This window comes from Triplophysa dalaica, chromosome 2 (assembly GCF_015846415.1).
Source record: "Triplophysa dalaica isolate WHDGS20190420 chromosome 2, ASM1584641v1, whole genome shotgun sequence".
Taxonomy (NCBI): domain Eukaryota; kingdom Metazoa; phylum Chordata; class Actinopteri; order Cypriniformes; family Nemacheilidae; genus Triplophysa; species Triplophysa dalaica.
Window position 1 is genome coordinate 15351862 of NC_079543.1, and position 24901 is coordinate 15376762.

The 24901-nt window shown below is 39.2% G+C and overlaps 1 protein-coding gene across 1 annotated transcript in view; it reads left to right on the plus strand.

Annotated features, from left to right (window-relative positions):
* Positions 1 to 24901, plus strand: part of vps8 (VPS8 subunit of CORVET complex) — a 219927-nt gene that overhangs the window by 50952 nt on the left and 144074 nt on the right. Inside the window, exon 15 of the mRNA XM_056731464.1 lies at positions 22005 to 22079. Within this exon, the coding sequence (XP_056587442.1) occupies positions 22005 to 22079 (75 nt within the window). The remainder of the gene's footprint in view (positions 1 to 22004; positions 22080 to 24901) is intronic.

A 24901-nucleotide genomic window follows, 5' to 3' on the forward strand; every position in this document is an offset into this window, starting at 1 on the left:
AACAGAGTGTTGTGAGTGTGGATTTGAGACTGTGAGTGTTTACTATTTTCGTACTTTTTTTTCTTGCCTAGATTACTGTTGAAAGTTTTCTCTGGTATGGTAGCGCTGCCGTTTTGCGGCTAGCATGATGGCCCCGCGATCGCAAGTGTTGAGTAAACTCACACGGCGCCATGGGGTGAAGGTGGTGGCCGCGGTGAGTATGGTAGACTGTTGTCTAGCTGCAGGAGAAGTTGTGGGTCATGAGAACATCGTGTCAGCCTTTAAAATGAACAGTGCTACAGTTATTTTTCTTAACTCTGTGGAAAAAGCAAATGAGTTAGTTGAGACTGGCATTGTTATTGACAATCTTTTTAATCCAGTCCTCTCACTTTCCATGACATCCAAAAAAGTGCTACTGTCTAATGTTCCGCCTTTTATAAGTGATGAAACATTAGTGAGAATTATTTCTCGATATGGCAAATTGGTGTCACCTATTAAGATTATACCAATTGGTTGCGGTTCGCCTCTTTTAAAACATGTGGTGTCTTTCAGACGTTTTGTTTACATGATTTTGAAAGACGACGAGGAGCTTGACCTATCACTGCATCTGAAAGTTGGTGAATTTGACTATGTCATCTATGTTACAACGGACAAAATGAGATTTTTTAAGTGCGGGGAGATGGGTCTCTTGATTCGCGCGTGCCCTGGTAAAACTAAAGAAAACAGCTCGGCGAACGATGTTAGTGCTGGCGAGCCTGTTGAGGCGGGACTGTCAAACGTTACCCCGCAAGTGGTAGAGACCGGCGCAGTGGACGAGAGCACGGTTGTGGTTTCATCTGAGAGCGAGAGCGCAACCAATGCAGCGCCGGTAACTGATCCCAAACACGCGGAAGAAGTTAATACACCGGTTAGTGCTGAAGCCTACAAGGTTCAGTCTCGTAAGTCCGCCACTAAAACGGACAGGAATCAAAGCGATAGCGCGTTCAACGTTTTGCAGTCCAATTTGTTTTGTGAGGGCATTGAAATGGAGACAGAACAAAGTGAATTTAAAGTTCCGTCTAAAAGGAAAAAATCTTGACGATTTTCATGCCAATAAAGCTAAGAGAGCAGATGTAGAGGACAGAGTGACTTTTCTAGCCGAGGCTATGAAGTGGATGACATTAAGTTCTTTCTCAGAGCCACAAAAACAAGAGAGGGGTCAGGGTGGAAGATTATTTTTCTAACATTATACAGTTTGTTGGTAAAACTAGGGGTGTTATGTCGGAGGGGTTGTTTACCAACAAAGAGGTATATTGATTAAAGAAGATAGTAAGAAAATTCCCTGCTGACAATGCAAATGAAGAGTCTGAGAAAGCCTTATAGCTTCGCTGTTGATGTGTATGGTGTGTGTGGATTGCTGCTAGTTTTCTCTTTTTCCCCTTTTCTTCTAAAAATGAATGAAGTGAATATTTCATCTATGAAAATAAATGGTGCAAGAGAAATGAAAAAATATTTGAGGTAGTTAAACAAAGGAAAATTTATGTTGTTATGTTGCAAGAAACACACAGCGACTCAAAGAATGCTGCTGACTGGGCAGGAGAGTGGGAGGGGACCCTTCAGTCCCTTCAGTGGGAGTGGACCCTTCAGTCCACATTCTCTTCAGGTTGAGGAAATAGTTAAATGTAGACTTTTAAAAGTTAGAGCAACTTTTGAACATTTTGTTTTTGTGTTCATTTGTGTGTATATTCTGAACTCAGCAGTAGAAAGAATCATATTTCTTAATATAGTCGGCTCAGTTTTGCAAAAATGTTGTGGGGAGGAATATTTATTCTTCGGCGGTGATTTTAATTGTACGGTGTCAAATTTAGACAGGAATCATGTTGAACCCCATTTACCCTCTCGTAACTTGCTAAACCAGATTGTGAAGACTCACGATTTATGTGATATTTGGAGACAGTTTCATGAGAAACAAAGACAATATACTTGGACTCATATTCGTGACAGTGTGATTTCTCTGGCAAGACTTGATCGATTTTATGTTTTTAAACATCACTGCAATATTGTAAAAAGATGTCTAATTACTCCACTGAGTTTTTCTGATCACAGTATGGTGCAGTGTTCTGTGTTTCTAAATTCTATTAAACCAAGGAGTGCGTACTGGCAGCTAAATACCAATTTGTTAGGTGATTATATGATATTTTAAGAATATGTTTAAGTTGTTTTGGGATGAGTTCAAACCACAAAAGGGACGTTTAAATCTCTACGACAGTGGTGTGACTTTGGGAAATCCCAAATAAAACATTTTTGTTTTCAATATACTCGGAACGTCACTAGGGCTCTGGTCAGGTCTCGGTTCCAGAGTGTGGAACCGGTTGGATGCTTCATCCAAGTTCTTCTTCATTTTGGAGAAGAAGAATGGTCAGAGCAGGGCCATCCATGCCTTGTGCTCTGAATCTGGAGGTTTATTAACAAACCCTGCTGACATTCGCAAGAGAGCAGTTACGTTTTTAAGAACTTGTATAAGAGTGAACTTGGGGCCGGGTACAGGGGTGATAGTGAGTTTTTTGATGACTTACCCCAGGTATCAGAGGAAGCCAACGCTGAAATCTCGGGTGCTTTGAGCACGGAGGAGCTGTATAAGAGCTGAAGGAGGACCTTTTGGAGGTGTTGAACGAAAGCCTGGCTGAAGGTCAGTTGACTGTGAGCTGCCGTAGAGCAGTGCTAATCCTCCTGCCAAGAAGGGCGACTTTACGGAGATCAAGTGTTGGTGGCCCGTGTCACTACTCTGCAGTGATTATAAACTGCTCCCTAAAACCCTGGCTAACTAGCAGGAGTGATGGATGCTGTCATCCATCCTGACCAGACTTACTGTGTTCCCCGTAGATCAATATTTGATAATGTTTCTTTGGTTCGTGATGTTTTGGATGTCTCCAAGTTGTTAAATTTAGATTGTGGGTTAATTTCTCTAGATCAAGAGAAAGCCTTTGATAGTGTTGAGCACTGCTATTTTAGAAAAGTTCTAGAGGGTTTTGGGTTTTGTCACAATTTTATAAATTGTATTAAAGTTCTTTATAGTGACGTGGAGCGTATTCTTAAGGTGAACGGTGGTTTATGTGCTCCTTTTAGTGTTCACATAGGTGTTAGGCAGAGGTGTTCGCTGTCTGGTATGCTTTATTCTTTGGCAATAGAACCAATGCTACAGCAAATAAGAGCCAAACTGCATGGTATATGCTTGCCAAATTGCGAAAAGAATCTTATAGTGTCAGCTTATGCTGACGATATAATAGTTATGATTAACAGGCAAAGTGATATTTAGGTCTTATCAAGATTACTTAAAACTTTTAATGGTCTATCTTCTGCGAGGGTAAACTGCAGTAAAAGTGAAATGTTATTGTTAGTTAAGTGGGCACTTGGAAAGCCAGAACTTCCTGGAGGTTTAATTTGGGGAAAATGTGGTTTTAAATACTTAGGAGTGTTTTTGGGTGATGAGTTAACAGTACAAAAAAATTGGGAAGGGGTCATTGAAAAAGTAGAAGGTCGTCTGAATAAATGGAATTGTTTAGTGCCAAAGATGTCATACAGAGGTTGTGTGTCAATTATTAATAATTTGGTAGCATCTTCATTGTGGCACAGGTTCGCCTGTGTTGACCCTCCCGTACAACTGTTAACTAAAATCAAGGCTATTCTGGTAGATTTTTGGGGGATAAATTGCATTGAGTCCCACAGAATGTGTTGTCCCTGCCAAAAGAAGAGTGTGAACATGGATTAATCATCTTCAAAGTAGGATAGCAACCTTTCGGTTGCAGTTTGTACAGAAACTGTTCATTGGTTCAGTTGACCTTAAATGGTGTGCTGTTGCATATGAGATTTTGCATAATCTTGAGAGTTTGGTAATGGATAAGACTCTCTTTCTTATGGACCCATTGAAACTGAATACTTCTAGCCTACCAGTGTTTTACAGAAACAGTTTTAAGGTTTGGAGTCTTTTCTTTTTTAAAGAAGCAGAGGGCACAACGTGACTTCATTGGCTACTGGAAGAGCCTTTAATTCATGGATCACGTCGGGATGTGTCTGCAAGACACTCATTTACAGTAAAGTCACCAGCTTGGGAAAGTTATTGGAAATAGCTGGACGTGATTTTAAGAACGAGGAGGCAACGGCTCAACGCTTGGGTTTTAGATCAATTCGTCTGGTTGCACAGTTATTAGTAAAATGGTTGTCAACTCTTACTGCAACAGAAAGGACCCTGCTGACCGAGTACAGTGACGGCCTCTGCAACCCAAATCCTAAAGACTCCTTTCCTTGTTTGTGTTTTTCTTTAAATTTGGAAGGAGCTTCCGGAGTCTTTCTCGAAAGTTTTGAATCCATGTGTTTAGACTTCTTTTTGAGCACTGGGAAGGTTTTTTACAAGTGTTGTTTAATCAATTTTAACACAAAAAATTTTAATAGGAAAATTGATACTCCTTGGCGTGGGTATTTTTAGTTGAATATGGTAAAAAGCCTGAGTGGAGAGCATTATATAAACCACCGTTGACTAAAAAACTGGTGATTTACAGTGGAGAGTCCTTCATGGTGCTGTAGCTGTCAATGCTTTTATTTCAATCATAAATCCTGAGATTGATGCGGGTTGTCCTTTTTGTACTGAGAGAGAAACTATATTTCATGCATTTGTCAACTGTACTAGATTGGAACCTTTGTTCTTGTATTTGGGTAGCATTTTCCGAAATTTTAATGAATCCTTGTATATGATGTTATTTATTTTTGATTTTAAATATGTAATTTAGAAAATATTTATTTGTCAATTTCTGAATTTTGTTCTAGGCAAAGCAAAACTGGCTATCTATGTAAGTAGAAAGAAAAAAGTGGAACACAATTTGGAACAGAATCTAGTTACCTTGTTCTTGGACATGATTCAAGCAAGAATACTGATTGATTTTAAATTCTATAAACATATGGATGATCTTGTTGCCTTTGAGGAAATTTGGTGTTACAATGAGGCGTTGTGATCTGTTGTTGAAGGTGATTTGGTTTTTATATATTTGTGAGTTTGTTTGGTTTCCTTTATAAATGAGCATTGTAATTTAACCATGTCGTGAATAATATTTGTAATAAAGGATTGTAAAATTCTAATTCTCTATCTCTATCTCTCTCTCTCTCTCTCTCTCTCTCAGAGTTTTTCCTCTCTCCTTGAAACTCTTTTTCCCTCTCCAAAAATTCGGGGAGGTGGCTTTTAGAGGGTTCTGCATCTGAACCGCTGGAGTTTATTTTAGTTGTATATTAATCTCAACTCAACTTTATTTATATAGCGCTTTTTACAATTTTCATTGTTACAAAGCAGCTGTACATGAGACACATTGAATGCAAGAAAAACAACTAAAGGCATATACCTGTAGAAACAACAAAAAGGTGAAAACAACAAAAGACAGACATACAAATGCTCCACACACACAATATACATACATACTTACACACATTCACATAGATGCACACACGCAAACACTCTCGCACACATGCACAGTGAAAGCACACATTTGAGATAAAGGGGAGATAACCACAGGTCAAATGTTAAACGGACTATAAATTCTTTTATGCAATATTAATTATGTCTAACTTCTAAATCCAAAACAGCCCCCCGGCCAGGCAAATAGTGCAAAATAATCGGCAAACGGTGGCGAGGAACCCAAAACTCCAATCGAGAAAAAAAAAACTCAGGAGAACTCAGGCCCAACCAGGGATTCCAGTTCCCCTCTGGCAAAAGCTGCTGCCTCTGCACAAGCTCAACAGTGCTTGCACAACAAGTCTAAATAAAAAATAAATAAACTTACTAATAAGGTAAATTATAGATTTAAGATTATCATTAACAATCTAATAGCATTTGAAGTGTTGTAGAAAAATCGTGTCAAGGTACCGCGTCCTTTATCCAGCTCTATCATCTCAGTTTCCCATTCTCAGCTCTGCCATCAGGTCTGGGCATGAACTGCATCCTGCGGTAACCTTGGAACAAAGAGACAAGACTGGCTGAGAGTAGAGTACTGTTCTGCACTCTTTGATGCAACAAGTACATCATTTGTTGTTGGATGTGTTCCTGGTTCCGGTTGATCTAAATATTGCAGCCTAAATCCTTTTAGGATTAATATTATGGAAGTGTAATGTTGCAAGATTAAAAAGATGCGTCTTAAATCTAGATTTAAACTGACAGAGTGTGTCTCCCTCCCATACAGTACAGGGAAGAATATTCCAAAGTTTAGGCGCTAGATAAGAAAAGGATCTACCACCTGCACTTGATTTTGAAATTCTAGGTATTACCAACTGACAGGACGCCTGAGAGCGTAATGCCCGTGGAGGATTGTAATACAATAGAAGTTCATTCAAATACTGCAGCGCTAGACCATGTATGGCTTTATAGGTAATAATCAAGATCTTAAAGTTAATGCGATGCTTTATAGGTAACCAGTGCAAGGTTGACAGAACCGGGGTTATATGCTCATACTTTTTTGTATGTGTAAGAACTCGAGCTGCCGCGTTTTGAACCAGTTGTAGTTTTTGTAATAGGCCTGCAGGGCAACCACCTAAAAGTGCATTAAAATAATCTAGTCTTAATGTGATGAATGCATGAATTAATTTCTCTGCATCTGACAGTGACAGCATATGACGTAGTTTAGATATATTCTTAAATGGAAAAATGCAATTTTACAGGTATTGGCAACATGGCTTTCAAATGACAGATTACTATCGAATACAACGCCAAGATTATTAGCTGACAACGAGGATTTTAAGGAGCATTTCTTCAATAGTTAAGCAGTATTCTTGGTTGTTACGTATGGCGGTTTTTGGTTCAGTAAGTAACACTTCTGTTTTGTCTGAGTTCAGTAGTAAAAAATTGTCATCCAGTTTTTTAAATCAACTATGCCTTCCTTTATTCGATGGAACTGCTGGGTTTCATGAGGCTTCGAGGAAATATAAAGTTGAGTATCATCAGCATAACAGTGAAAGCTAATTCCGTGTCGCTTAAATATATCTTCTAGAGGTAGCATATATAATGCAAAGAGCAGAGGCCCAAAGACTGAGCCCTGTGGTACACCATACTCAGACATCTCAACCTGGAAAAAAGCATTTCAGGGAGGTATCCCGAAAGCACAACCCCCTGCCGATGCCGCCCCCCCCCCAAAAAAAAAACTATTTATACTTTTATCCCAAGGGCCATCAAAGAACTGAACAATCATACACCCCTACCACCCAGTCAGCACAGTTGCACTTTATAGATAGGGACTTTATGCAATGGGACTTCAGTGTAATATTGGATGCCCTGTTATTGTTTTATAATTTTTATTTATAAAAACTTTAAAAAAGTTTTAAAAACTTTATTTATTGTGTGTGTGTATATGAAAGCGAGTATTTTTAGATGATGCACAAGCAAATTTCGTTGTATGGTACTACTGCACAATGACAAATAAAATTCTCTCTTTCTCTCTATCTATTATGTAAACTGCTTTTATTTATATTCCATTACAATTTTAAATATGTCTAAGGTGTTTTCATGTAGCTAGTTGTTAGCCGACCTGAATAATATGCACATGAAATCAAATGAAACTTGATGAACTCACCTTCACATGTCTTCTACAATAATTTAACCCACCATGGGCAATGCTGAAGTCGCTATTGCAAACTGTACAGCGTGTAAGACTGTCATTATTTTTCACTTTTATAAGACAGGGGTACACTTTCGTGTAGTCTTGGGTGAAATGTGTCTTATATTTTCGTTTTTTGGGGCCCTCTCCCTCTGCCATAGCGCTCTTGTTTCTAGATATACTGAACTGAATATTCAGTTCGGGACTCGGGATAAGAGATAAAAGCCCGCCCACACTTACAATTGATTGGTTGACTTACCGAAACAGGCCAATCAGGACGCTCTCTGTATTACATGCGCTTCATGAGGCACACACGCAGACTAGCACACGCACGCACACGCAAGGTCCCTCGCTCCCTCTCCCTTTCTGCCGTGCTCGCGCTACATGTGTTGAAGCACAGCCCCTGACTCGCATGCGCGCTCTTGATCACTCGCTCTAGATTCCGGGATATTTTAACTCATTTGCGGGCATCAGGGAGCCGCTATCAATATGCGGGAGACTCCCGGAACTTCCGGGAGACTTGGGATGTCTGCATACTGGACTTGCGATTTGGGGGACACATCATTGTTTATTGCTACAAATTGAAAACCGACGTACTCTTCTAGTCTATGTTGGAGTATGCTGTGATCAATGGTGTCAAATGAAGCACTAAGGTCTAGCAGCACCAATAACGTACAGCCACGGTCAGACTCTAAAAGCAGATAATTTGTTACTCAGATCAAACCAATCTCTGTACTGTGACATGCTCGAAATCCAGACTGTAATTCTTCATTAATGTCATTCCTTTGGAGGAAGGAGCATAACGGAGTTGAAACTACTTTTTCAAGAACTTTAGATATAAAATGTAAATTCGATATAGGCCTGTAATTCCCTAGTTCTCTTCGGTCGAGATTGTTTTTTTTGACATGGGGCCTTATAACAGCCACCTTAAATGCTTTAGGGACATGTCCTAATGTCATAGATGAGTTAATAATACTAAGAAGAGGATCTATAATTTCCGGGAGCATTTCTTTTAGTAGTTTTGTAGGTATAGGATCTAGCACGCATGTTGTTGATTTGGATGATCTAATGATTTTAGAGAGTTCATTGTGATCTACTGTTGAAAATAATTGCAATTTCTCCTTAGGGGTGTTGTAGTTTGTTCAGCGGGTTTCACTTCTGGTTGCATTGTTATAATTTTTTCTCTAATATCTTGGATTTTATTAGTGAAGTAGTTCATAAATTCATCACTGTTATGCTGATAATCAGAATCTGAAGTCGCTGACGACTTATTTTTTGTTAATTTAGCCACGGTGTTAAATAAAAACCTAGGGTTGTGATGGTTTTCTTCTATTTGTGATGAAAAGTAGGCGGATCTAGACGTTTTATGGCATTCCTGTATTTTCGAGTACTATCCTTCCATGCTATACTATATACCTCTAAATTCGTTATCTAAAATTCCGCTCCATTTTATGGGACGCTTTCTTTATAGCCTGAGCCTGTTCATTATACCACGGTGTTGGGCTGCCATTTTTAATCTTTTTTAAATGCAGAGGAGAAACTGTGTCTAATGTTTCCGAGAAGGTAGAGTTAAAATTTTCAATAGTAATGTCAAGATCGTCATCGCTTTTTCTCATGCTAGATATTTGAGACAATTCAGGCAGATTGTCGAGAAACGCATCTTTGGTAGCTGAAGTAATCGTTCTACCATATTTGTAACAAGGAGTTTGATTTGCAGCCGTAGGCCAGTGAAGCAAATATAATATCAGATCATGATCCGAAATGTCTTTACTCTGCTGAACGATTTTAACATCGTCCACATTTATACCGTAAGGTAGTATTAAATCTAAAGTATGATAACGAAGGTGAGTGGGTCCTGACACATGTTGACTAACGCCCATGGAGTTAAGAGTGTCTTTGAAAGCCATTTCCAAGGCATCTGTATCATTATCTACATGGATGTTAAAGTCACCAACGACAAGGACTCTATCTGCGGCCAGTACTAGTTCTGATAAAAACCCACCAAATTCTTTAATAAAATCTGTGTGGTGCCCTGGAGACCTATATACAATAGCTAGAATAAATTTAAAAAAATGTTTTGTCCTTGGTATTAGGTGTTAATATGTGAAGTACCATGACTTCAAAATAATTGTATTTAAAATTAGACTTCTGAGAGGTTATAAAATAATTATTGTGAAGTGCAGTTACACCTCCCCCTCTACCTTTTAGACGAGGCTCGTGTTTATAGTAATAATCTTGGGGAACGGATTCATTTTGAGTAATTTAATCATCTGGCTTTAGCCATGTTTCTGTCAAACAGAGCATGTCTATTTTATGATCGTTTATCATATCGTTAACAAAAAGTGCTTTATTTGAGAGAGATCTAATATTGAGCAATCCGATTCGTAACAGTTGATTGTCTGTATTTTGTTCATGTTTGATTTAACGTTTATGAAGTCACTTTCAAGAGGTTTACGCATTATCTTATGTTTGCTAATCCGGGGGACAGACACAGTCCCTATTTTATGATGTTTGTGAGAAGGGATTATTACATGTTGTATATTTTGTGTATTCTGTAACGTGAGACGGCAAGCAGACAGTTGGTTAAGCCATTCTGTCTCCTTCCTGACCTGGGCCCCAGGTAGTCACCCTTTAACATTATTAAGACTGTGTGCCAAATTTGTTTGTGAGAAGGGATTCTGAGAGGTGATAAAATAATTATTGTGAAGTGCAGCGACACCTCCCCCTCTAAACAATCTAAACAAGCGCGGCGGTTCCAGCACCTCTCGCTGTCTCGTTTGCCTATCCCCAGCAAACATAGCCTATGGTCAGTGGGCCAGTGGCGGACCACCGGTGTTAAAGTGAAACGGTGCAGTTGCAAAAACTTGTCCTCAGCCTATGCGCCAGTTGCGTGTATTCACAGCACTGTTATATGCTTATGTCTGCAAATGGGAGAACAAAACAGATACAAGAAGTATCTGCAGTTGTGAACGTTGATTCAACATCGACATATGATTGACCTTTCTAACCAAAAATCAACATAGATTCAACGTCGGTTTGTGCATCTGATTATCTGGGAATCCTTATCTTGTGGCCACGACATACATTTGTCTACAGCCTGTAGGTGTCACCTACAGCACCTGGAATTATCATAGACGTAAATGCTATGGATGTGAATATGAATAAAGATGAATGCCATAAATCAATATTTAAACTTTGTTCTAACAAGCCTAACACTACAGGTCACCCTTACTTTTATGTATTTTATACATCAAACTACTAAATAGCATGTTATTTACTTGTGTTTACTCATAAGTGTAGTAACTATGGTGGTTTTGTATTGATTACCCTTATAAATCCGTGGTTTCACTACAGTAACCATAGCTTTTTGTTTTAACTGTAGCAAATACAAGGATAATAGACAACAAGATGCATCACTGCAAATACAAAACAAGTTAAAAAACAAGTTTAAAAAAGTTTAAAAAAAAGTTCAAGATGGTGTGTATACCTCCACCTACGGGATTTGCAAATAAATACATAAAAATGAAATTCTACTAAAAACAAAGCTATCATATAAATCTGTAGTTTAAGGTTAAAAAACTGCATACAAATTAGACATTTCCCTAATCTATTAGTACAAGGGCATGTCAGTAGCAGCAATATTAATTTACCTGTTCTCTTATGACCCAGGGGAAAAGATTTTCAATTGAGCATAAGAAACAATATAATCAAAAATGTAGGAAAATATATATTTTATTCATAATTGGGCACTGTAGTGGACATACTTTTTTATATTATCATTTGCCAATCCCTTTTTAGTTTTCAGGGTTTTCTTTTACCAGCCATTGTAAAAAGATTATTTGATATTGCATGTACAATTTATCTAAATAGTATCTAATGTGTTCTTGGGGCAATATATGAAAAGATGTGTTAGTCTAATATAGGGGCCAATAACTGGCAACGTGTTTATAAGAATATATAATATATTGACAAGTATTGACGTTTCTTTCACTAGTCACTTGTTGTGTCTCCCAAAGAGTAATGCTTTATGTGGCTTAATGGGTGCAAATGGAAAAGAGATTTAAAACAAATGGTAGCCTACTTAAATAATTTACTGTAAATTATGCTTGACTTGGGTGCATCGGGTACATCCATGAAAAGAACACATACTGCCTTAATTATTTCCACCTTGGATTTATGGATGTATTATGAAAAAATACTCTGTCAGGTCTGGATAGAGTACAAACTAAGGACCTATTTCTGTGTTGTGGAGCTTTTAAGACATCACCTGTAGCATCAGTACAAGTAGAAGTGGGAGAAATGCCATTAAAGATTAAAAGGCACAAACTATAATTAGCATGAGTTAGATACAGTTTGTTTGGATGAAGCACTGCGGCTAGCCAAGGCGGAATCTAAATCCTCGGTCCTGATTCTGCTAGACCTATCTGCAGCGTTTGACACTGTCAATCACCAGATACTGCTAGCAACCCTGTCATCACTAGGAATCACAGGCTCTACCCTCCGCTGGTTCAAATCCTACCTCTCCGACAGATCCTTCACGGTGTCATGGAGGGGCTCGCTGTCCACGGCTCACCACATGATCACTGGGGTCCCTCAGGGGTCGGTGCTTGGACCACTACTTTTTTCCATCTACACGACATCACTGGGACCCATCATACAGGCACATGGCTTCTCATATCACTGTTATGCCGACGACACCCAGATCTACGTCTCGTTTCACCCAGACAATACTACTGTAGCAGCTCGCATTAGAGCCTGCCTCGAGGACATCTCCGCTTGGATGAAAGACCATCACCTCCATCTGAACCCTGCCAAGACCGAACTATTCGTGTTTCCGGCACACCCTACAGTCCAACACGATTTCAACATCCATCTTGGCAATACCACAATCACCCATTCCAAAACAGTCAGGAACCTTGGAGTCATATTTGATGAACAGCTGTCCTTCAATGATCACATTGCAAAGACAACACGGTCATGCCGATATGCCTTATTCAACATTAGAAAGATCAGACCCTATCTCACGGAGCATGCGGCACAACTCCTTGTCCAGGCCCTGGTTATCTCAAGGTTGGACTACTGCAATGCTCTCCTTGCTGGTCTTCCTGCAAAGGCTATCAAACCACTTCAGCTGGTTCAGAACGCAGCAGCACGCCTCATCTTCCAACAGCCCAAAAGGGCTCATGTGACTCCCCTGTTCATCTCTCTTCACTGGCTACCGGATGCAGCCCGTATCAGATTCAAGTCACTAATGCTTGCCTACAGGACTATCACTGGATCTGCACCGGCTTACTTCCACACTCTCCTGCACTCCTACACCCCATCAAGATCCCTGCGTTCAGCAAACCAGCGGCGGCTTGCATTGCCTTCCCATAAGGGCAGTAAATCGCTCTGCCGCTCCTTCTCATTCACAACTCCTTCCTGGTGGAACATTCTTCCTAACTCTGTCCGTTCAACCACATCTCTCACAACATTTAAAAAACTACTTAAAACCCATCTCTTCTGTGAATACTTGAGAAACAAATGGAAGAAGAAAAAAAAAGACACTAGCCCTTTCTCTCAATAAGTAGTGGTCTAGCTTTTGTTGAAACCAGTAACTTTGTATTGGCACCTAATGTATTATGGCTCCTGTATGAACTATCACTCATTGCTCCTAAACTCTTTGTAAGTCGCTTTGGATAAAAGCGTCTGCTAAATGTCTAAATGTATGTAAATGTAAGTGGAAAATGTAAAATATGTGCTATTGATATGTAAAAAATAATCTGTATGTAGAGAAACAAAATGAGTTTAAAAAATGTTCTAAGAATGCCTGGAGACCAGTAAGTAGCCTAATTAGAGCAGTATTAGGATTTCTGAAAGAAATGCAACTTATAAGTACAATATAAATTATGTGATAATTTGGCTGGTCAACTGCGTGAGGAAGCTGAGTGAGCAGTCACCCGTCAAGGTGAGAGAGTCCTCCGACTAGTACGGAAAGTCATTCGCGTGCTGAGGAGATCGAGTCGCTCGTCGAGTGAGCAAAGTCATTCGCCCGCCGAGGTGAGCGATTGCTCCGCTAAGGAAAATCATTCACCGGCCGAGGAAAGCGAGTCGCTCGCCGAGTGAGAAAAGTAATTCGCTAGCCGAGTGAGAAAAGAAATTCGCTATCGAAGGAAAGTCATTCACACGTTGAGGTGAACGAGTGCTCCCCGCCGGCTGAGGAGAGCGATTCGCTCGCCGCGGAAAGTCATTTGCCCGCCGCGGAAAGTCATTCTCTAGCCGAGGAAAGTCATTCGCTAGCCGAGGAAAGTCATTCGCTAGCCGAGGAAAGTCATTCGCATGTCGAGGTGTATGAGTGCTCCACCTAGTAAGGAAGTCAGTCGCCCACTGAGGAGAGCGAGGGAAACTCAGAAGTACTGTATAGCTGAGTGATTTTCTGCGGCAAGTCATTACTCTGTTACTCTCGCCATACCGCGACGCAAGAAATGTTTCGAATGCTTAAGAGAACCCTTTTGCGTGCTCAAGAGAACCCTTTTGCGTGCTCAAGAGAACCCTTTTGCGTGCTCAAGAGAACCTTTTTGCGTGCTCATGAGAACCTACTTGCGTGCTCACGAGAACCTTCTTGCGTGCTCACAAATTACTGTATGCCTTTGGTGCTATCTAAAGGCCTTTTTATGCATAAGTTTAAATGAAATGTAGATTAATTAGAAATTACTAGGCACATGTCTATAAAGTTGGGAGGGGACATTTTAAAACATTTGACGTAAAACATGCACAATGTGTATTAATGCATGGAGACAGTAACTTTTAAAAGTCTAAATTATTTACACAGCTGAGATGCCTAATACTATTACTACATAGTCTAATAAGGCCTGTTTATACACGGGCGCTGTCCATGTGCGCAACTCCCCAAACGGACAAGACGTTTATACTTGACGCGTACGCCGTTGAGATATTCTTTGAAACGACAGGGGGCGCACAAACGAAATCGTTCTGTAAATCCGCAGGAAGTAGAAGAAAAGTAGTAATTTTACCGGAATTACGTCAGATCATTCAGAATGGCGTCTTGCGAGCAGCTGATCGACAAGGAAACAGGAGATTTTGTGTTGTTGCTACTATCAAAAAAGGGCGAAAACGGAGACGGAATGTTCATCCAGTGCATGCCACAATACTTGGAGATGTATAATACATCGCTCTTGTTAAGCAGATGTATGTGCTGGACGGGGAAATGCATTTCGAACTATGGTTTGTTTTTATATCAAACTTTTTGTTCACTCTTTCATTTCTGTAGATAATGCAGACACATTTCTACATATTGTTGGTTAGGGACTGCTAAATGTACATTGCTATAGATTAACCCATTGGATGTCTTTGTTATATAAAATGAGAAGATATAAGAACAGTTCAAAAGAGCAATGTTTATAAATATTGTTTTATTCTGAATACAATATAAAACAGACACACTGCTGATTATAGATGTCTGTACAGGCATACATGTTCAGCCAAAATCTCTTCAAAGCTTTTATGTTGACTGCGGCACCGCGCGAACTGTTCGCTCAAGTCACCAAAAAAAGTTGTGCATGCCGCCATGCGAAATGAGTTCGCACTCACCCAAACCGAACTCCGCAAACACCGCAATGACGTCATATTTGGCACGCGCACCCAGGCGAACTAGCGACTGCGTCGAGTATAACCAGCCCTTTACAGTGGTTCCCAACCTGGGATCCGCGACCCCCATAAGGGGGTTGCCAGAGTTTACATGAGGGGCGAGGGAGCTGACATACATTGAGGTTAAATAAAGTTGCATAAATTGTTGGACTAATCATTTTAATTAGTGGTGGGCCGTTAACGTGCTGCGTTAACGTGAGACTCTTATGGTGCGAAAAAAAAATGTTGCCGTTAAGCTATTCTCAAAGTTGGGTTGGGAGCTGGGTCTATACTACGCAAGCTATGATGAATTTCACCTTGATATTTTAGCGCGGATCTATACCTAGCTGAATTGCACTGTACCTGGCGAGAACGAGATTTTTCAACTCGCGTGATTCGCGCAATTCGCGCCGCCTCATCTCCTGACCAGTGCTTCATTCGCGCGATTCGCGCCGCAAGTAGGTCTATCGCGTCTTTGCATTGACTGTAAATCACTCGCGCTTGACGCGCCATTCGCGTTTGGTCTGAACACAACATAACGTTACTGTGAAATTACCACATCACACGTGACGTGCTAACATGGATGCAAGCTTTGAAGCCGTCGGGTTGCTTCAGGGAAAATTTATGGAAACATCGACAAGACTAAGGTTGTTTGCACCTTGTGCAATGCGGAATTGGTTTAAAAAAAAACACTTTCTCTAAACAGGTAGTGGTCTAGCTCTAGTTGAAATCAGTAAATTTGTATTGGCACGTAATGTATTATGGCTCCTGTATGACATATCGCTTGTTGCTCCCTAACTTTTTACATTTAGTCATTTGGCAGACGCTTTTATCCAAAGCGACTTACAGTGCACTTATTAAAGGGACAATCCCCCTGGAGCAGCATGGAGTAAAGTGTCTTGCTCAAGGACACACTGGTGGTGGCTGCTGGGATCTAACCAGCAACCTTTGATTTACCAGTTCAGTGGTTTAACCCACTAGACCACCATCTTTGTTAGTTGCTTTGGATAAAAGCGTCTGCTAAATGACTAAATGTAAATGTACTGTAGGAGCTCTTCCAGTCTCATGTACCACCTAAACGCAAAGCATCTCTTAGCTAATGCGGCAGAACAAACACAAGTACATTTTATTGAACATAATTTATTTTCATCACCAATTATCATAGTAGAACAGTTTTCTCAGCAGTTTGTGATGCATTTTGGAAACAGGAGATGAGCCCCTGGTCTAATGCGCCACCTTGCTTGAGACACCCGTTCTCAAAGACTTACATTTAGTCATTATTTGGGTAGCACACATATTCTGAATGCCTTCAGCAGAATTCAAATGAGCCATTTTAATCTAGATTAATCTAGATTAATTCCAAGATTAATCTAGATTAATCTAGATTAAAAAAAAATAATCTATGCCCACCACTATTTTATATACAAATAATGTGCTTACAATGCCAAGATAATGCAGTCAAAAATAGTAATATCTTATATAAAATCGTTATTTCAATTTTCATCGGCAGACATGCACGTTTAAAAAAACAAATGCAACCGCAATCAATACTGCCTTTAGTCTCAAGTGTGCATGCACAAGCCGTGTGCTGTGTCACTGCGATATCGAACACTCTCGTCATACTTTGATATCATGTTGTCATAGCTTCGCGCCGCATAAAGTGAAATATAACTACGATGGGAACGAAAATCCATTCCGCGGAAATCCGCGGAGTTCTCTGCAGATAGCTGCCTGTGCGGATTGCATGTGGCCCTGCTCATCTGATAAACATAAAAAGACTGACATGGCTTTTGCTATTTGTAGTAGAGTAGGCATGGCGAGACCGTGGTTCGAGTCCGGTGAGTAATTGTGAATGAGCGCCAGCTGTGCGCACACCGGGCTCGAATCACGTAGGAGATAGAGAGCAGGACGAAGAGAGAGGACCGGGCCCGAAGTTGTGTTATGGTTATGGTTGTATTTGTATTTATGTTTATGTTTTGTTTGCCGGCGTTCGTTTGCCGCACTCAATTGTACTAAAATGCACATATATATTTCAAGATATTTCGGTTTTTGGACCTCTGTATTTCTAAAATCCTGCATACGCCCCGGAAAGAAGTTAAATGTTCCTTAATGAATTATATTTCACCAATCATTCTGGTGCTGTGAGTTGAACGTTAACAGTGATTTAATTTGAAAATTATTAACTTTTCCCTAATTCCCATTATAAAAATTTGGTGCATTTAATGTGTCTTGGTTTGGTTTTAATTTTGAATGAGGTATAGCTATGACGGTCCACTGATTATTTAGCAAAATATTGTAATAAGATACATGTGAAGAGTAAGCATTTTAACACCATCTTATTTATACGTTAAAATGGTCTGAAAAATCTTTAGGGAAGTCTGTATGTTTGAATCTGGAAAAGTTTGGAATTTCGAAATGGAAAATGTGTAGGAACCCTGGTTTCATTGCAGCAATTTTCAACAGAAACTACCCCAAAAGGGGTTGGGCAGGGGTACTTTAATGCGTGTTGACTCTTGTTTACCGCTGAGTGGCAGTCTATTAATAGATCTTCACTCAATGCAAGTTGACCCGTCAAACTCATTGCCTCACTCAGAAGAAGAGGTTTAGGCGTAAAAAACGAACGCTGTCTACAAAAGCAAAGTTACAGGACTTAAATTCACAGGCACTAATAATTATTTTTAATAATAGTCATAAATACATAATTTATTTTACAAGGATTTAAATTTTAAATTTGCTCCATGCATTCAATCAATGCTGTATTCAGCTTGAATCATTTTCAATATATAAAATGTTTAGGTGGCCATTTTTATTATTTTATACTGCTGTATGTGGTCTACCTATGACGTTCGTGTGGTTTTCACATTCGAAAACATCAAAATCAATAAGTCATAGGCTATTTTCTACCAGGGGTTTGAGGCTGTCTTGACAAACGCTATGATTGGATAGCAGTTTGCGTAGTAAACTTAGTTGGAGCCTTCTGTGAATTTGGTTAGATATCCGGACATATCAAGCAATCTCTAACAAAGCAATAGTGACTCATAGTACAAATATGTTTTACTCGCATAAGATTGCTGCACCATTCCTGTCGGACCCAATATTGACTGCACAGCACTGCTTTCTAATTTTAGTCTTTCCGCAAATCCAGCGCCTTGTTCACAAAAGAATTAACTGTGAAATTAAGCAAACAAATGCTCTATGTTACCCACATGCGCAGGAACGTACTTAAAAATAATCTTCAACCACGCATTCCTAATATCATATTCATAAGGAAGCGACTGTGTTTTTCCACAACAAGGCGCTGCAAAATATTGCATGTTTGTTTCTTGGTCGCTCTAAATAAAAACAACATTGAAAGAAGTCCTTACTTTTGCACATATGACATGGGGCTAGCTGCTCTCTAGAGCCCTTCGCTATAGTTACAGGGTTCCCAGATCTTCACAGAAAAAAATAAATAAGGAAAAGACAAAAACAAACCTTAATATGCTAATTGTTTAAATCTTTTATAAGACCAAAAATTCGTTAAATCTGCAACAGACCATTTATCAAGACCTATGTTCCGAGGCTTTTCGATCTTAAACAAAAATTACAACCTTAAAAGCGCTTATTAATGATAACAAACATGGCAACACAGCCAAAGAGGGCTTTGTGATCAAGCCTTCAGCAGTTAAATTTAAACTAACAAACAAAACAAATCTTTAGCGGAAAAACATGTCGCTATGGTTACCAGTTTGTCAATCATCACAAATGCGGGAGTGTGTACTATGTGTGGCTAAAGTCATTCACGAACCAGTGGGCATGGGTGGAGAAGTAGTCCTTGATATTTTCTGTGGAGCTGGTGTTCAACCTATCAATGACTAGGGCATTTCAGGACCCGGTGTTCGCTGGGCTTGGTGTCAGTTGACAGTTGTAATTTCAGTAACAAGGGAGTTTTCAGTTCTGACACTACAGGATGTTCGCTTGAATACAATTCCCTCTCATATAACAAAAGCTTAGGTTAAAATTTAAGTCTTAATTAATCGCCTCTTTAAATGTTTGTAATTTAAACGCTCATTACAGTGTTTTAATAAGTAAAATTGAATATTAAAATAATTCAAATGTTACTTAAATTAGGAGCATAACGATTATAAAATGCTTAATTTGGCAAAGATGTTCAGTTTCTTATCAGTCTTACAGCGGCTTACTTTAATTTGTCACCATGCAGCCAAACATTCACATCTCTTTCCCATGAAATGAGGAGTGGACTTTGTTTTTAAAAGCCTGTGAAAAAAAAAAAAAAAAAAAAAAAAACTTCTGGCTTTAAGAGAATTAAAACATTCCAAATTTCATAAACGCAGGTCAATACACTGTTTCGTCACACTTTTCATTTAATTTGAACCAATTTAATTCCGATGAAATGGTCTATATTTTGGCCAATGTGATGTTTTTTTTGTTTACGTCTAAACACGGGCCAGTGTCCTTGTTCATTAATAGTAAAGCTATGTTAGATTTTCGTTTTTGTGCAGTTTACTTTCTCCTCTCTGCATTCATTAATATTTATAATAGTAGTGATGTTCTGTCATATTCACCCTCACTTATTGGGTGAAAGCAGTGTCTACTGATGTGGCGTTTATACATTCATTTTGGGTATAGCTGTTTGTCACCAGTCTTACACACGCTCCAAGCGAGCCTCGAGTCGGCAATCACACCACACCGGCATAGGAGACGGACACGTTAACGAGGGGCTACACTCCGCTTTGTTCTTCATTGGCATATTTAAGTAGTTGCTTTAAACTGCCCACACTTGTTTATAATGTTACACGTATACCCAGCATGAACAATTTGATCTGTATATGGTTTTCACTGATGAACAAGTAGCATATTTTAGTTTTAAATGATCGTACATGGTACTCTTTTTTTTTTAAATGAGCGTAAAATCAAAAACAATTGTTTTATTAAAGCTTTTGCGTGTTCAAAATGTTTACTGTTTTGTTTTACTAGGTGATATGTTAAATGAAGATGGTTTAATGTTATTATAAAATAAAACTTCATTGAGTTTGCACTGTGGTGGAAAGGAGATTCTCCTTCAATTAAGATGCATTTATTCTAAAAGCTTACCCTCGACTAAGGATGTGTAACACTGTGGTTCTGGAACCACGTATAAGGACTGAAAAGACAGTGGATCTTTTTTTATTATGAAAGTTTGTTCTTATAACTTTCAGGCAAATGTAGACTGGCAGAAAACATTATACCTATATGAACCTCTGTGATCATAAACAACACGTTTGTTTTAATGATTAAATGATAACCTTAATATGTCTTGCATATATCGCTTTTTTCGTTTTTATATTGTAAACGTGAATTACTATAGTTTTGATCTATCATTAGTTGCCTCCTGTCAAGTAATAAGAAATTTATCACATTAAATTTCAATGTTTCACAATTCATGTGATTATGTGTACTCCCTTTGCGCCTTCTGACAAGTTTCACATGTAAATGTTTTTTAACTGCCGCCATTCCCCACCGGTGCATACAGACAAACATAACTGCTAATGCTAACGGCCTGGCTTCAGCGCAATGCAGAAAAGAACACATGGATAGTATTTTTAATGGTTGTCAATAGATGTTGTTAGCCGTAAGGCTTTCTCCAACTGGAAGTATTACAGACCTTTCCATCTACCTATAATAAGAATATCTCTGGAGAATCAGCACATTTAGTTCACTGTACGGCAGCCGACTCGTGAATATATTAGTATAAAAACAGCGTTTCTAAAAACGTGACCCCGTTACTGGCTGTTTGGTGTATAAATATGAAACGGAAAATATGTAAACGAGAATGGCTTTATTGTGCAATATGCTGTATTAAAAATGTTTTTAGAATGTGGAAGCAAGACGAGTCTTACGCAGTAACACAAAACTACACAATGACAAATATGTTAATTAGCATGTCATCCAGCATCACAGTTCCATAAAATCCTAGCGGAAAACCTTTAGTTTATTGTTGTAAATGACCTAATTTGGAACAGAGAGTTTGTTGTTTTCAAAAAGTTTAACTAAAAGTTCATCTTATATATTTTGGTTGCATTTGTGTGTTGCAAAATGTAAATGCTTGTATAAACTACGCAAGTGATATAAAAATAAAAAGATTAACAGGATAAGGAAATTTTAGTTTTAACACTGTTCTCAGTGTTTTAATACATAGAAATTAATTCATGAAATCATGTTACACTGAGAGTGTCTTATGAGTTTTATAGGTTAGATCATATGTAGACAATATGTTAGTCGTATGAAGTATGTTACTGCAAAGTTTGTTTAATTGAGGCATAAGACCAACTTCATCTGCCATATTAATTGGTATTAGCTGGTGCACCAAATGAGGTGATCTGTGATTCAGTTTAAAGGTCATTGACAGTAGTTCTATGCAGCCGAAAATACTTTTAACATAACATATTACAAATAATACATTAGTTATGTTAGTATTTGAATCCACACTATCCACATGATTGATTTTTTTAAATTGTCTATTTGATTCCATATTCTCTATTATTCCAAACAGTTTTGCCCACTTTTGACGAAGAGATGATATGATGGAACAGTTGAGTTATCACATTGGCAGACCAAAATGATTGGATTAATAGGTTGAATAAGCTTTTACCATGATGTGCATATGACAAACAAGCAAAAAGAAAAACACAATAAACAATGAAATCAATAAGTAATGTTATTGTGATGTAATGTAATAAATGTATTGTGCTTCACACAAGATCTACAAATAGACATCATTAAAATAATTTCTTTCTCTGTGTACATTTCTAGGCCCTGGTTGGAGAGAGAGCATGTTTCCAGTCTGTTAGCAGCTATTCAGGCCAGGTTATTTATCTGGGAACAAAGGTAAAGCCATTGTCATGATGATACAGTATGTACTGTAACTAACACATCCACATGTGCTATTGGTTCACGTCACTTGAATTAAATGCTGTTATAATTTAAAAAGAGGACAACAATACAGATGGTACCCAGCAACCTCCAATCAAAGTCACTGAGTGCAGTGACTTTGATTGAATCACTGAGTGCAGCTATAACTTCAAACTGCTGTCATTGATGAAATTTTAACATAAATACCAAGTATTGTAAATTTAGCATTAATGTGACAATTAGTCGTCTTTGCTCTTGTCACTGATGATCCTTTGGGCTTTCCTCTTAAACCGCCTGGTGTAGATGTCCTGGAGAGAGGGAAGCTAACCTTCCACAATGTGGCGGGCAGTTCGCACAACCCCTTTGCAGAGCTTTGCGGTTGCCAGCGGTGCTGTTTCCAAACCAGGCGGTGATGCAGGCGTTCAGGATGCTCTCCACAGTGCAGGTGTAGAATGTTCTGAGGATGCTGGGGCTCATTCCAAACTTTCTCAGCCGTCTCAGTGGAGCGGTCGTTGCGGTATGCAAAGTGTAGTGGGTCCAGTAAGGGAGGCAGACCAGAGGAGATGAAATCTTTAATAGCCCCTCAAAGCATTTGTTGATGATGGGGGTGAGAGTAACAGGACGGCAGTCATTTAAGCAAGAAACTTTGGGTTGCTTTGGTACAGGTAAAATATTGGACATTATGAAGCATGTGGGGACGATGGACAAAGAAAGGGAAAGGTGAAAAATATCAGTGAAGACTCCGGCTAGTTGGTATGCGCAAGCTCTGATGACCCGACCAGGTATGCTGTCTGAGCCCGCGGCTTTTCGGATATTCACCTGTCGGAAGGAGTGACGTAGAGTTAAAAGAACAGGTCCTTGTATTAAGTGCCGTGAGAACATCGCTGTTTAATCATGGTTTCTGGTTCGGGAAAATCCTTATTGTTTTGGTTGGCACAATATCCTTTATGGACTTCGTGATGAAACACATGACACTATCAGCTTAAGCCTCGATGTAGTCATCGGAGGCGGACAGGATCATTTCCCAGTCCGCGTGATAATAACAGTCTTGAAGTCTGATTGGTCCGACCAGCTCTGGATCGTCTTAAGGGCGGGTGCTTCCTGCTTCAGGTTCTACCTGTAAGCTGGCAGGAGAAGGATGGAAGAGTGGTCTGATTTGGAATATGGTGGGTGGGGGAGGGATTTGTAGACATCATCGAAGGGAGAGTAGCAATGGTCTTTCTGTTCTAAAGATTTGAAATTGGCTTTCTTAAAGTCTCCAGAAACAAAGAATGTGCAATCATTTGAAGCTCCAAAATGTGCATCCATCGATCAAAAAACGGCTCGACACAGCTCCCTGGTCTTAACAAAGGTTTTCAGAAGTGAATCAACGCGCTTGTTTAAGAGAAAAATCCATATTAAGAGTGCTATTAATGATAATGTCTAGCTTCTGTTATCCCTCTGATGTGTGTGAACCAGAGGCTTGTTTTTCCAGATTTACCTTGCCTTATTGCCAAATGACTACATCCCCAATGACTCTCTATGCCAATGCATTAATGAAATTAACAGTTGGATGTGCCAAAACTTTCTTCAGTTAAACAAGGAGAAAACAGAAGTCATTGCAATTAGGAAACAAGGATGACATTCTCAAGGTGAATGCAATCCTTGACTCTAGGGGACAAACAAGTAAAAATCAAGTAAAAAGTCTTGGTGCGATTATGGAGTTAGACCTTAGTTTCATTATAATCATGTTAAAGTGGAAACTAAATCACCATACTACCATCTCAAAACATTGCAAGAATTAGATGTTTTTTTTACTGTCAAGACTTGGAGAAACTTGTTAATTCCTTAAGCTGATGCTGACAGCTGATGATAAAACGGATTGCTCTGCCAGGATTCTGACCAGAACCAAAACATCTTAGCATATTACACCAGTCCTCAGGTCCTTACTCTGGCTTTACATTGCAGATATGCTCTCTGAATATAAACCGTACAGAACACTTAGATCACCGGGATCAAGTCCGTTAGGTAAACCAAGGATTCACTCTAAACTAGGGGAATTCTATTAGCTGGTAGCTGGAATCTGTTTAGTTGCCATGGGCGTGACTTAAAATCTGCCAATTGATAATACTCTCAGCCACGAGTAAACATGAACCGTTACCCCATTTCTCTATGATGTTCTGATGAAGAGATATAGTTCTTTTAAATGGTTGCTAAGTTATCCATATAGACCTTTTATAATGAACGTCTAGGGGATTCGTTGCAAGGTTTACATTTATATCTATGGGGAATTTTGTGAACAGAACACACACACACAATGCAAACGCCAAAAGCGCCATGAGATGAATACCTGACTATCTTAAAAGGCATTGCAGAAAAGGCATGGTGTTGTATGTCCCAAGGAACACACAGCACCATGGTATTCATCTGAATCCCGCTGAATATTTTGACTACTTCCGTTAAATACCTAGCCCAAAATACCCTTTTCCACATAAAGAGGCACTTTACATTGAAAAGTACTCTGTCCTGGAACTGGTCAGGCCACAAAGACCCTTGAAAGGACACACCATCAGCAGTATATTGGCTTAAAGTTCACACTCAGCTTTATTTAATGTTTTTACATCCAGGTTAGTTGAAGGGTTTAAGAATTACTGTCAGGGATAGAGGACACGGATTCAATTGGGGGTTAATAGACTTTAGTGAGAACACAACTGGGCAAACTAGTGGCAGATGGACGCTCGGGCAAATGGGAATCCCGGAAAACAAACTGTTGGAAATGCAAGGGGAGCAAAAAAGACAAAAATGCCGTAGCCTGGGCA